Here is a 14,712-nt window from a genome sequence, read left to right as displayed (position 1 = left end):
ATCCAAACTGGTGCGAGCGTGGAAATAAAACGTTTGGTAAAGACATTTTAAGACCTTTTAGTGCCGGGCACCATGACCGTGGATTTGACAATGGTGGACTCCACCGTCGTGGACTTTATAGTGGTGAGCGTCACGACCGTGGACTTTCCAGTGATGGATTCCACGGCCGTGGACTTAGCAGTGGTGGACTCCACCGCCGTGGACTTTACTGTGATGGACGTCACGGCCATAGACTTTCCAGTGATGGACTCCAGGACTCCACGGCCGTGGACTTTACAGTGGTAGACTCCTCGCAGCGACACCACCAACTTACCGCAGTGAGAACCGCAGTGACCCCCCCCCCCCCCCCCCTTTGTTTTCAAACTAAGGCCACAATGGCAAATACTTAAAAAAAGAGGTATGATCTAAGAATATTGGCATTTCCTTTGAGTCACACTGCCAGACCTAGTGAGCAACAGGAGAATGCTGGCAGAAAGATATCGTCCACAGGTGTTATACATGGTAACACACAGAGGTTAATTTTTGCCAATTATTAGCTCCTTGCAATTGGATTTCTTTATTTTTTTTTGTATAGACGAACAATACATATAGAATACAACACGGCGTATTCCGTATCACCCGAGGTCCCAGCCCGACCGGGGGTCGGATCGCCCGACGACCGAAGACCGTGTTGTATTTTATTTATGCCATACCCACCTGAGAAAACCCTTTTTTTGATGCGAAATGCGCCAGAAGTTGAACAAATTTGGTGCCCTCCAACAAAAGGTGTTGCAACAGTAATGTTCCAACGCCCGAATCAGGTATTCGAACTTTCGATGGCACCGCTCGAAACAGTTCGATTTATTCGAATGGAGCCCGTGTGATACGCCTTTCGAACCTGTGCGATACGGAAGTTATGGCCCGGTCCGGAACACCCGTATCGAACGTTTTCGCGTCACAGGTATGGCATGAATGATAACACGTTACCTTCCCTTCGGCTAGGTCACAGTAGTCTTCACAGTAATTATGATGGACAGCACTGTACTTACCATGATCAGATACCCGTACCAGGTGCTTCTTCCAAACAGTCCATAGTCCACAATACGGCACACATGACTGGAAAAGGAGGTGAGGAGAACTTGGGGTTCGCAGTGTGAAGTCCTGCTCTGTGTAAAACGATCAAGTAGTGTTTAGGACTCTGAACACTCCGTATGTAGAGCCACACCTGCACATGTCCTAAATGTCGTCTGATTATGACGTCATGGTGTGTGGCACCCATTTCCGCATGCACATTTCCTTGTGGTCATGTGGACTATTTTGTTTCCGCTAATTTGTTTTCTGTTGTTGTGAAATTGTTTTCATGCACGCGGTCATTAGAAGGTCAAATGATAGGTGAGGTGAGGTCATTCATTCGAGCACAACTGGATATTGAAGTATGTTTTGTTTTATAGATTTAAGGAATTCTTAAAAAATAGCACTACAGACAACATACTGACACAAATCGATTCCAAGATGAAATAGCCGGCAATTTACTAATTCGATGCTCCGTCGTGAAGGCTTTTGTAAGCAACAGCTAGGGGTAGTTGGCAACGCAAGAGCGAGCAAAGGACAGTGTACTCCCGGGGATCCCTCGGGCGACAAATAGAACATGTGTTTTCTGCACAGGTATTTGTAAGGCCACATGATACGTGCCTGTATGTTGAACGGATGGATGTGTCTTTGTCATTTCCTTTCCCACTGTTCCAACCGTGGCACTTACCGAGACACCAACAGTTAGGGTTTAGTTTCAAGAACGGCGTTTTTGAAAAAGCGTTTCCAAGGTTCTAAGGTGACGATTTGATTACCCTATTCAAACTCACGCACTCACAAATGTATTGTCGAAAAAAATCAGATAACTTTTGTTGAGGGTCTAAGAAAAAATGCTAGCACAGTTGTATATGCGGTTCAACGACCTTTCAGGTGCTTTTTGGGGTCATGAAATGTCAATGGATATGATTGCGTCATGCACAAAACTATCTGAAATGTCACCTGTATTTCATGACACAATGGTCCAATTTACACACGCATTATTAATCGGCTACAGGACGACTCGGCGACTTGGAGTCGGCTCAGAAAAAAACGTGTGTAAATCTGGCCAAAGTGGTTTGCGACACTTCTAGTACTTTATAGGTTGACAGCATACTCACCGATCGATGTGAGGACGAAATCACAGTAACTGAGGGTCAGCACCCATTGTAAATAGACCCGGCGGTACCAGCAACAGTTGCACATTCATGAATCAATCTCGTCCAAGAGGCATTTTTGACAATTCTCAGCCCCATATGTGTTCTCTCAAGCGTTCTAAATGGTGTTGGAAGAGGATGGCCCGAATCCATGAGTCAAAAATCTCTTCTCCCTCAAAAATCTTGCCTGAAATGTCGTGGAGAGTCGTTCTAGTCTTGAAGAAATTGTAGCACGAAATGTTTCTTCTTGTATGTTGTCACCACTTTTGTTCCACGTTGGTGAATGACCGTCTGCTGTACGTTTGTGACCCACATTTTCGTGACCTGCAGAACGTAGGGCACAGTGCTAGAAGGAAAGATTGTTCCAATCACGTTTTTTTGATGAAATAAACTACAGCCAACCGGACAGGTTTTACACCCAGGTTTGTACAGACTACATGGGGGAAGGCGCAATTAAGTGGAACATCCACTGAAAAAAAATCCCACCACTTGAATGGAGGACAAAACGCAATAAGAGACGAGAAAACTACAAAGGGTCTAGGTCGTGCAGAATGTTGCCTTGCATACATGAGCAATTTGGGTAAGGGCGGATACCTGCGCTACAGCTCAGTCTTCTTATAACGCAGGGAGTTTTATCAACTATAGCAAGGTGGCGCTAACAGCTAGACAATCTCGTTCAGGTCTAGTGGAAGAGCAGGAGGTACACAAGTAGCCTGGAGTCCTGTCCTGTTCGCGGAACAAAGCGAACAGGACTGGACTCCAGGCTAGTACACAAGGTGGATTGTTCTGGAGGCTGTCATGGATTTCTACCTAACCAAAAGCTACTTTTTGCTGCTTTTTCTTTATTCGTTACTCATTTATTCAAGTTATACTTTCGCTAGCATGCATGTAACACCCTTCCCACGTTTCTAATCGAGGAAAATGCCACACATAGTCAGCGATGCTCGGCTCTGTACAACACCCTTAGATGGCGGAAATCGACAAACGTTCAAACTTTAAATTTCGCAACATGAAGAAAAATACCAGAACGACCGTGAAACTGACAAAAATGAACAGAATTGATAAATTTCCTATTGAAAAATCCGCTACATCTAAATCTATCACTGAATAGGTCAAAATATGTTACCCATTTGCTCACAGTCACATATGACATACAATAAAGAAAGAGTCAACCAAGATAATGTAGAACCAACATAAAGCAAAGAACTATTTGTTTAATACATCTGGACACCTGTAAATCAAGTATATTCATAGGACTGTACAGATCAGGTCATAAGATGGCATTTTGTTTTTGTCTTCTATCCAGACATTGTCATAGGATAATCGACGTATACCACCCAGGGTACACCAAGACCTTCAAACGTCAAAATCAAAACCTAATTCTTAACATATCACTGCTTTCCAGTCGACGAACGACAATCCTAAACATACGTGCACTCGTACAAAAATATTCGCTAAGTATGTAAAAATATGTTCTTCTAGTACAGTAAACCCGTATGTACAACTGCGGAGTCGTTTGTGTATATGTGGTTACTGAAATATCCTCTAATCATAAATAACATATATAGAAATCAATCAATGAAATAGAGGATAAACAACCTCAGATACCGTTCAAAGTAACAACAATCGATCAAAAACACTAGCCATCATGCAATATGGCATGTATCTTGTCGTAACAAATGACAATTGTATGACGAACTCAATATAATTTCGAGGCAAAGGTGCTACAACAATATGTGGTCGATCTAGGGAGGAATAGTATAGTAAATTATGGCTTTGATTTGGATTAACTTTCTTCGTAAAATATGTTTAAAATGTTTGAGGATTGGGACTTTTCAATGTGTGTCATCCTAGTATTCGTGCATTCTTTGGTGTAACAGGTGCTAGAAAACACATCGTAATACTGTACGGTTTATAAATACATGTGGTGCTCACCGTAAACACAAAGGAAAACAGACAGCAGTCAGAAAATATGTTTGAGGTGGTTGTCAGTGAGTGATGAAGCGGTCACGGCGAAAATTGTGGACATGGAACCACCGCAAATATTTCTACATTTACAGTATCAATACTGTACAACAAAATTGAAAACGCCATGGATTGTATAGGTCTCAAATATCATATGTTGTGTAACAGAATGTCAAACTGCGTCCTGAAATCTTTGTTGACGGTCTGGTCTTAAATCAATAACACTGAACTATCTGTGTATCACCACAATCGAGTCAGGAGTAAACCTAATAACCGATGACATCAGTACAAGTAGTATAGTGTACCCCCAATTTGCTCTCTTTATCATTATAAAGGTCGAGAAATGATAAATTAGCCCCCCCCCCCATGGAGTTAACATGCACGTCAACACCGCTCATTTGGCTGCTGTCAACAATACATCATCATCTGTCACCGCTTCACAGCTGTATGTCTAATGACTTGTCTTACAACCCTCCCCCTCCCACGATAAAATGTATCACATTCTCATGTAATCTTCTAAGTGGTCATGTCCTTCCATTTATTGTTTATTTGTGGATACCACCACTTATGTTAGCAAAAATAATGTCATCTCGATGAAAATGTTAAATTTCGATTAATAGTCGTGCGAAAAGACAAGGATGCAAGGCAAGAGCTTCACATTTTGAGTTACCTATTCCATTTACAGTTATTCTTGTTGCATTGGATGTTTTGGGATATTTGATTAAACGAGGGTCTCTTACAATGTTTATTTTTTTCAAGTGTTCACTCAATGCTTGCTAAGTATTCGTATTTAAGTTTTATCGTGGTTGTTGCCACCCATAACAACGAACGTTAAAATGAGCGATCCATTCACGAGAATGCCAAGAGGTAATTATATCTGGATGAGCTTATCATGGCTTCAAATAAAGCTCGTGTTTAAAAAGTCCCACGGGAGAAAAGTGCTCTAACGACGGAACTGGAATTTGATATATTTGGTTGTTTACGGGAATGTCGCGGCCAATTTGGCGTGCTGTGACGGCCCATGCCTCGCGGACCCCCGCTTACGGGCACGGGGACATGCCGCACGTGCCGCGACTGATGGGGAGGGGGGCACGGCATGACCTTGTGACCCCTGGTGATATTCAAGGTCAGTTTGTGTACATTACGACGGAATGAGATTTGTTTAGTGTGGCAGGTGATTTCTAGGCAGCGTGAGACAATATAGACCGGACCTGACTGTCCATCACAATTACCAGTTCGACCAATGAGAGAGTGACTGTCCGTCAAACATTTGCATTTTTATGCTTTTTTGAATGCACCTATAGGCTTTGACGGAGGTGGGCGGAAGTATGTGATAGGTCTATTACAGATGGTACACAACAATGAGAACATTCTCGATGCAAAAATCAACGTTTGATGCTCGCATCAAAGTTTGATTAGTGGGACCATTGTTAAACGGCGTTTTAAAGACGCTTGATAATTACCATTTCTTATAGTGTCTTCTTCAATCATTCATACCACGTGGTTGCGGCCATCCTATTAACTGGCATCTTATCAACCAATCAAAAAGTCTTTGTTGGCACATCAGCCCAGGAGTGATATAATTTTTTTATTAATCAATAACGTTATAAAACTCCAGCTTTATGTTCGAGGTAGAAAGGAAAATAAGGAACGCAGACAGGCTTGAAAGAGGAAAAAGGACTGACGATTTAGAAGGTTTACAGAGCGGTTCCTAGCAAGGATCAGCAAGTATTAGTAACGTAAACGTTGAAGTGTCAAATCTACGAGTGCAAGTTCTTTTTTTATCAGTTATATGTTAGGCAGACATGTATAGGTAGCTATAGCGGCCTTTCATTTTGCACAAGTACCACACTAAATCTGTCGTACGTTATCATGTTAAACCTAGTCTGTAATCTAACTAATGACATATTGTCATTATTTAAGCTTCTAGATTTTTGCGCACAGTACCAGTATAGATGGAAAAAAGATCAACTCAAATACTTTTAATTTGTACACATTCACTCTGAAGGTGAGTGTAGTTCCAAGTCAAGTTCAACATCCGTAGATAGACGCCGTTTCCCGGACACAACGTAACGCGTCCAACAACCAACGTTAACACTCAGCACAGGCAGAACCACCCCGGCATCACCAAGGCAGCTTGAGGAACTTCGTTGGTCACTTCAAACGAACCGTATACGAGTTCCTGGAAATCTGACGAACTCCACATGGTGACACTAGACACAACACGTAATTCCTAGAAGTGCGAGAGGCACGTCATTGTCACTGAAAACAAGACGAATTCTTGGAACTCTGAGAACTTCAGATAGTCACTCAAAACAACGCGCGCTCCTGGACCTCCAAGGAACACCATCGTCACAAGAAAGAACTCGTCTTCTCCTGGAAACTTCATGTCACTAGAAAAGACTCCGTTTCCTGGAATTTTCGCTTGACACTCCTCCTGGTGAGGTGCTTTACTGCCTGTAGTCCACGGGGCGGATCGCCATCTGTACGGACTTGAGAGAGTACCACACCCCTCGGAAGTCGTGCCAGTAGATTCCGTTCTGGTAGGTAGAGTGGTACATACCGGTCTTGTAGTACCTGCAGAGGAAGATTTGTATTCCAAGATTATCAGAGTATCAAAGATTGTTTGGGTTATTATCTCAGTCTAGGTAACCGATAGATAATGTAGCAACAGAGTAGAAAAGTGATTGAGAAGGTCGACTGCTGAAGCTACTCAGTGATTTCGTGATTGTACACACGCACAAGAATGAATCTTGCAACAGTTACAAAAACAAAAATGACGTAAACATTACAGTTCCCTGAATGGATACGGTGATGGTAGTAAAAAAACACGACTGGCATGAAAAGGCATATAATGATCTAATGATCTAATCAGCCTTCAAACCATCATTTACATAAAAAAAGTGGAGATATAGTTTTTGGCGTCTACATCTGTGGTCTATGGTTACTATAATTGAAGAACGTCTAACTGGATTGCGATGATATTTGTTTTGTGGAAAACAAGGCTATGGTTAATTTGTTTGTGACCGTGTGTTACTTGCAGTAAAATTTTCGGGTTTTGTATCTTTTAACCTGGAAATGTTATGATTTTTTAATGGCATGTAGTTTTTGTAGTAGACACTGGACTGATATTTTTAAGACTGCGGACGCAGTCTTAAGAATCAGCCCAGTGCACGTTTGACGTGGAGATACTTCACGTAGTGCCTGGCCTAAGCACTTAGGCAGGTAAATTTTAATATAGGGAAAAGGTGGTGTAGCTTTGAGTCCCGTAGTTGATGAGTGATGAGTAAAGATTTAAGCCTTGTCGGCTACCTTCCGTTGATGTTGGACCTGCTGCAGTCGCTGTACCACCAGCCGCCACTCTTCAGCTGGGCGCAGTTGTTCTGGCTGCTGTCGTGGTCCTGGTCGTACGTGGAGAACTGGTCGTTCTTGTCGTGAATCAAAGCGTCTCCCGCCGTACCGTCATAGTTCCCCAGCCTCAGTCTATGTAAAAAAAGATGGAGTAGGTTGATATTTATGTTCAGAGAAACTAACGGTACTTTATGTGATTATTGTAATGGACTATTGATATCTATACATCTACTCTGGAGTCCAGCCTTGTTCGCTTTAGTCGCTAACCATATCATGACTGAATGGCAGGTAGCGACCTTCGGGAGTGGACTAAAGCGAACAAGACTGGACTCCGGGCTAATATACATCCACATTGCATGTCGTATCAGATTTTGAAATGCATGCATTTCGTTTCCATGGTCAATTTATACGACGATAGGGTGATATATGTCCATTGACCTGAATTCTTTATGAAAAGTTGTCAATGCCAAGATGTAGTTATAAATTCTTATGTTTCTTATGTTACGTTTAAACAGAATTCGAAGGCAATAGAGGGAATTGTAGACCATGCAAGATGGAAATGTAGGCCATACAAAAGTACAATGGTAAATTTGAAACACATCAGCTAAAGAGCCTATCTGTCCGAAACAACTACAATTCAAATGAAAAGAATTCCATTACGTAAAGTGCTGGCCAAACTTACCGGTATTTGTCGACCTCAGGCTCCAACTTAAAGCTGTCGTATTCCGCGAACCGTTTCACACCTTCCCAGTCCTCGAAATCAATCCGCAGCATGTACTTCCCGCCCCTGGTCAGGAGATGCAGGTTCTCGTTCCCAAGCCAGTATTCACCTCCTGATTCGTACAACATATCAGTCAACAGGATTCACACAAAGGGAGCGATGAGTAACAAATTATTAGGAAACAGTTTTCCATGTACGCTTGTCTACCACAGTCATAATAGACCATGATAGCCATGAAACATTGTCTACATTTTCTTTTGGAGAAACCAGGTTAGGCGTAGTACCCAATTGGATAAAGAGGCCCTACCGGGTAGTTTTTAGCACTTTCGGGCGCGACCCCTACGTGGCTCCGTGGGACACCTTGTGGCTCCCGGAGTATCTTTGGACTAGGTAGGGTCCCGGCCGGGTTGACTTTAAGTCGGACTTAAAATGAACCCGGCATGCGGTAACAAATAGACATCATGACCTACCCGCGGGGAACAAAGGTAGTCTACCGGGACAAATCTGTGGCTTCGGAGCCCTGCTGGGACTACATCCCTGACGGGCACCGCTGCGATTAAGACCTAAGCCTTACGAAGATGAATTAACAGCCTAACTCATTTCTTCTTTTTCTAATCGCTAAGGAGGCTAGAATATGACATAAAGCGGGAATATCATCATCATGCTAGTAAACTGACAAAAAAACTATTTAGATGATACGACAAAAGTCACCTCACCTGCCGTGCCGAAGCCGTGCTTGTACTGAGCCCAGTTGCGGTTGAAGTCCACCGCACCGTCCAGGCGTCTCTGGAACACGGTCCACCCGCCTCGTGACGTCGTCATGTCGCAGAACACGGACATGACGTCATGCCCAATCCCGATGGTGTAGACTCCGTCCTTCCGGTGTGCACCGCGGTAGATCTCAGCACAGTCTGGACAAAGTAAAAAATGTAGACTATAATTGACTGGCCCAATGCTTGCATCTGAGTCGTTGCTTCTGTGAAACTTATGTGACACTTAAAACTCTAATAATTATCCTGCTGAGCCCGTATATATACGGGATGCACATGCCTATATGTATTTCCAGTATCTTTACGGGTTTGGGGCATTTCTCACTTAAATTCGGCATACCGCATCGATTGGGGAGGTAAATCTGCAGCAGCAGCACAGAATAGGTCAAGTTTCACTGATCAGATTAATTAATCAGCTTAGGGGGTTAAATTGGCAAAAACATTCTCAGCAGAACAAGAGTTAAACATTTTCGGAACTGAAACAACTTCGAATTCGGAAAAACTTACCGTTTGCAAGTTTGACGGCTTCCGCTCTCCCTCCTTTGGGCAGGTCCATGACCAGCATGGGTATCCTCTTGGCAGGGTCGTTCTGACCGGTACCGGCGGACATCGGCCGCTTGTCGTGGGCCACCATCGCCCCCGCCCTCTGGTACAGCGTCACGGTAGAGGACGCGTCATTCGCTTCCTTCGGGGAAGCCTTGTTCACCTCCTTCTGAACTCCCACAATCACTTGCGTCAGGTCTCGGATGGTCTCATCAAATTTCTTCCCAGACCTCTTCTGCTTCCTGAGGACAGTGCGCAGTTGGACGCGTATCGAGGCTTGTTCGCGGATAATGTCATTCTGAAGGTTGAATATTATATCAGTCAGGTTCTTCATTCCTTCGCGATCATCGGCAGTACCCTCTGCCTGTGCATGTTTCAGCCATCCCAGTTGTCTCTCCAAATCTCGCGAATTCTCGCGGTTCTCGAGAATCTGCTTGCTGAGCTCGTTGATGACCTCGTTCTGGCGGACGACCAGCGCTCGCAGTTGGTTGGTCGTCTCCGTCTGGTTTGATACCGTGTACTGCAGCTTTTTCACCGCACCGCGGTCATCTCTCAGCCCCGCCTGAAGGCCCCGGTTCTGCTCCATAATCTCAGCCATGACGCGAGATAAAACTATCGCGTTATTATCCACCTGACGATACGAGTCCTGCAAGACCTTGATGTCGTGTGTGTGGTTTATCATTAACGTCATGAGGTGCTGAATCTTATGTTCACTCTCTTGCAGACGACTTTCCATGTTGGCGGACTGATCCATTATCTGCTCGGGAGCCCTTGTAACTACGGTGTTTTGCTGTTCTAGTGCAGCTAAACGAGAGTTTAAGTCAGACCACAGAGCCTTCATCTTCCCCATGTCGTCTTTTATTTCCAAAATGGCGGTACTGTGGTCCTGTGCGGATTTTGCACACGGCGCGTCCTCTGTCGGGACAACGAACGTGTAGGTGCACCGCCCGTTGTTTCCTTCCTGTCGGTAATACTCGGCAACATTCGTCCCCTGTCGGGAGGTGTCGGCGGTCTCGTCTTGAAGCGTTCGAGAGTAAACGGACCGATGTGACAGGCAGACCACCAGGGCCACAGCAAACAGCCAATGAGAAGCCATCATCTAAAATTAAAAGAAATATGTGGACACCAAAATCATGAATACCAAATAAACTTGCATGTAATTTGAAGCAAGTACACCAAACAAAACGTGAGGAATGTTTTGATATAGATAGAAACCTAAAATTCCAAACACTAATGTTGCTACTACAACTAGATACGTAGCTTCAGAAGTAAAACAATATAGGCAAGCATACCCAAACAGTAAACAGATAGTAAAACGTAACAGCAACTAGACTTCCACGAACGCATACCTTTGCCAAATAAACCAGGTTTGTTATGTAGAATGATGTCTGCAGACAAATGCGTTACTCATTTCATTTTCTTTATAATTATATGCTTGGAGTTGGTTTATAAAATTTCGGCATTCATTATGCAAATTAGATCCCAAGTTACAATTAATTGATATCAAATTGTATCAAGCATTACTTAAGCTATCAGCATACCAAAAGTCATGATGATCCTTTGATCCATTCTCTTTCAAAGTCTTTAAATACACCTCTTACTCTCTTCCCTCTTTCTCAGTTACATATGTGACAACTTTGATGAAAGTACTATAATGGAATGCAGTGGATTTATTAACTTTTCCTAATCAATTATGCAAATTACCTGTTTTTTTGCATAATAAGTATCACATTATATAAGTCTTCACTTGGGCTATCTACATACCAAAAAACATGATGATCCGTCAACATGTTCATATTTTCTCATTAATTATGCAAATGAGATCATCATTTGCATGATAAATATGTATTGACATTTATCTCTTTCTCAGCTACATATGTGACAAGTTTTAAAGTCCTATCATGGAATGTAGTGAATTTATAAAATATCCTCATTAATTATGCAAATTAGCTGTTGATTTGCATAATTGGTATCTCATTATGTAGGTCTTCACTTACGCTACCTACATACCAAAAAACATGATGATCCGTCAACATGTTCATATTTTCTCATTAATTATGCAAATGAGGTCATCATTTGCATAATTGATATCTATCGACATTTCTCTCCTTCCCAGCTACATATGTGACAAGTTTGAAAGTCCTATCATGGAATGCAGTGGATTTATGAATTTTCCTCATTAATTATGCAAATTAGCTGTTGATTTGCATAATTAGTATACCATTATTCAAGTCATCACTCATTCTATCTACATGCCAAAAATCATGACGATCCATCAACACGTTCTCGAGTAATTCTCGTCCAAAGTTTGAAAGGAAACCGGCGACTGCAGTTCCAAACAAGCCGCTAGGGGGCCCAAACTTACAGCACTTACTCTCTACTACAAGGGCTATCTACCACTCAAAAATCACAACCACAGCACGTCCAGAACACGAGATATAAAAAATTGAGGTTCTACTGCAGTACCTTAGCAAGCCGCTAGGGGGCCCATTATCGAACTTGACCTTCGTTTTCCCGACCCCTACCCACCTACCAAATATCATCGGGATCCATCCAAGGCTTCTCGAGTTATGCTGTTAACACACAGACACACACACAGACACACACACAGACTCACAAGCCCAAAACATAACCTTAGCCATTCTGGCAAAGGTAATAACAGTAACAACAATAACAAGTTGAAACGTAGATTCACTATTCTAAGATGTCGGACCTGAAGTTTGGAAAATGTCCTTCCAAATTAAAAGTGACCAGTGTTTTGTCAGTACTAGAGGTCGTCGGCTTCGGGCCATGTGGTTTAAAATAACGTTCAGTCTGGAGATAACCAGATACACAAAGTATCATATAACAGACCGGCTTCATAATTGTGCTAACGACAGTGGTAGGGAACTCGTATATCTTGCAACCGGTCTGCGTGTGTATACTGATAAGGATTAGATGACTACAGACGAAAAGCGTAAAAGAACCTGTACGAAAAATGAAGGTCCTACATTTGACGCTAGTTCACCTTTATCCACGGGTAGCCTATATTCTCTGTTTGTAAAAGCGGAGTTATTTCTTTAAGGGGTGTGAAGTCGACTGACGATAGTTTGAAATTGCAATATTTTGAAAATACATGTATTGTAAAATTAAATTACAGTCCGTCGACTTAACATCCCAAAATACCATGTTTTTTTTTCTCAAAATACCGGATATAGGTTACCCCTTTGATAAAGGTGCAGTAGTGTTAATAACTTTGTATAAAAAGGTGAGAGAATCACACCAAACTGAAAAAAATATTGCAGAATTTATTGAGGTTTAAGGTTTGGTTTTCTGCCTCATATTTGTCTGATAAGCATTTTTGACACTTCAGTGTATGGACTTGGTGTTTTAGAATCGTGACGGTTGCTCGTCTTCGAAACTCTATAAACGTACATTGCATCAACGTTTGTCAGTTGTGTCGCAGTTACAATTTCATCACCAATACGCACGTCGGATTCGTTGTTGGCCTAGATGACCGGAATTCGGTAATAGTGACCCAGGAGACTGCATCACCCCGGGTGGGGGTCAGGGGGCGCTTGTGAGAAATCCGAACAATGTCTGGCGGGCAGTCGAGGAGATGGCAATGACAAACCGCTTTGCATCAGGGTTATGCTGATGTTTATCTTTAAAGGTCGATATTAATGCTGTTTCCCAATCGCTGCTGGAAGGTTACATGCTTTTCCTATGAGATAAAGTATAGTTAAGTACCAATACGTAAACATATAATATATGTCGTGGCATGTAAGCCTATAATGCGTACGGGAAATTATTTTCTATGTTCGCCTGTACCAGTTAATCTACCATACAAACAAATGTTTCCTCTTGTTTGTTTGATCTTTGCCTTAGCATTAAAAATGGCGATATCAAAAGCAGTGAAATATAATGCATAAGAGCGTTGTGCGTTGAGCTATTTAAGCGGGTATCTCACCGGACTGCGACACGTTGGCGGCGTCGCTTAAACTGAGTTTGTGTTACCCTTGATTTTACAATCATGGTAATATCATGCAAAACGTACAAGCATGTACACACGAAGCGTAAATAGCGCTCTGTAAAATCCCTCGGACACGGCGAAGTCTACAAATTTTTCGCGGACGTGGTAAAAAGGGCAACGCTTCTGAAGTCGCTCAAAAATTGGTTATTGGTTATTGGGTGGGCCGACTACTCTCTTCGCATTCGGCGCTAACTTAGGTGACCTGGCGTGTTACACAGTGAGATGGTTTACCGGGCATGCAATACAGTACCAAAAAAGAAAGGCTAAAATGAAACAAGCAACCTTTTTATATTCCCAGAAAGAGGCCCTAACGCAATGTGGGATATGATTAATTACTAATTCTTCCATCCCATATCATCATTATCAGCATCACTTGTAGGCTGTATACGTAGCGCACCAGCCTACAAGTCTTGTAAGTTTTTGATCTGTCGCCACGGCAGCAAGTGTCTCAGCCTTGTATTCCTATTTATGATCCAGAGGTTTCCGTAGCTAGCTGAGAGCTACGGATATAAACTTAGCGTTAAACTAAGTCAATATGGCAGGGAAAATCCCACAATGGTTCCGCATGATACAGCCGCCCTGATCATAGACAATGTCTCTAGATATATACACCTTAGCAAAGTGGCAATTTAGACACAAGTTAAAGGTGTACGTGTGTTGATAATTTTACAGTATCTTTACGTTGCTGAAAGGCAGCTAAAAACAAGAACAGAAAGTACGGATCTTTACCCAGGGTTCCACAGCAAAGCAGTGTAAATCCCTGAGTTGATTACCCTGGGTAAAAATGACAGAAAAAAAATAAAATGAATAAAATCCACGCCTATGAAAAGAAGAAAGACCACGTAATCAATGACTAGTAACGGCGATCTTTACGTGCCCGTTGTTGTTGTGAGTTGTACAATTTCGGCAAGATTGAAAATACGTCTATGTTGAACATGATTTAACGTTTAAGAACGGAATTTACGCATGTTTGAATACCGTGTGCTATGGTTCCCTTTCCAACACTTTCGATACCTAGTTTTCTTTCCTTCCTGCATCTCTTGTCTCCAACGATCAAGACTTACAATCAAGCTGAATTTCTGATCCTCCTTTCACAACCAACTGTGTCCATACATTCACCCCCTTAATACTTCTACTCTCTCGTCACAG

The 14,712-nt window shown here is 42.5% G+C and overlaps 2 protein-coding genes across 3 annotated transcripts in view; both read right to left on the bottom strand.

Annotated features, from left to right (window-relative positions):
* LOC118405423 (thyroid peroxidase-like) overlaps positions 1–2,515 on the bottom strand; it is a 31,634-nt gene extending 29,119 nt beyond the window's left edge. Inside the window, exon 1 of one of the 2 annotated variants that reach the window (XM_035804939.1) lies at positions 2,166–2,515. Coding sequence is in view for 1 of the 2 variants with exons in the window: in XM_035804954.1 (XP_035660847.1) it covers positions 1,029–1,031 (3 nt within the window). In the remaining variant the exon portion in view is untranslated. Of the gene's footprint in view, positions 1–1,028; positions 1,141–2,165 lie in introns of those variants that run through there. The other variant, XM_035804954.1, reaches the window with a different exon arrangement.
* An 880-nt stretch (positions 2,516–3,395) lies between these two features.
* Positions 3,396–14,712, bottom strand: part of LOC118405471 (angiopoietin-1-like) — a 17,177-nt gene continuing 5,860 nt past the window's right edge. The window contains exons 2-6 of the mRNA XM_035804976.1: positions 9,516–10,650; positions 8,955–9,149; positions 8,200–8,350; positions 7,479–7,649; positions 3,396–6,743 (exon numbers count right to left, since the gene is read on the bottom strand). Of these exons, the coding sequence (XP_035660869.1) occupies positions 6,617–6,743; positions 7,479–7,649; positions 8,200–8,350; positions 8,955–9,149; positions 9,516–10,650 (1,779 nt within the window). The 3' untranslated portion in view covers positions 3,396–6,616. The remainder of the gene's footprint in view (positions 6,744–7,478; positions 7,650–8,199; positions 8,351–8,954; positions 9,150–9,515; positions 10,651–14,712) is intronic.

The sequence above is a fragment of the Branchiostoma floridae genome, chromosome 2 (genome assembly GCF_000003815.2).
Source record: "Branchiostoma floridae strain S238N-H82 chromosome 2, Bfl_VNyyK, whole genome shotgun sequence".
NCBI classification, from domain to species: domain Eukaryota; kingdom Metazoa; phylum Chordata; class Leptocardii; order Amphioxiformes; family Branchiostomatidae; genus Branchiostoma; species Branchiostoma floridae.
The sequence above is the reverse complement of the archived record's forward strand: the minus strand, read 5'-3'. Positions and strand labels throughout refer to the sequence as shown.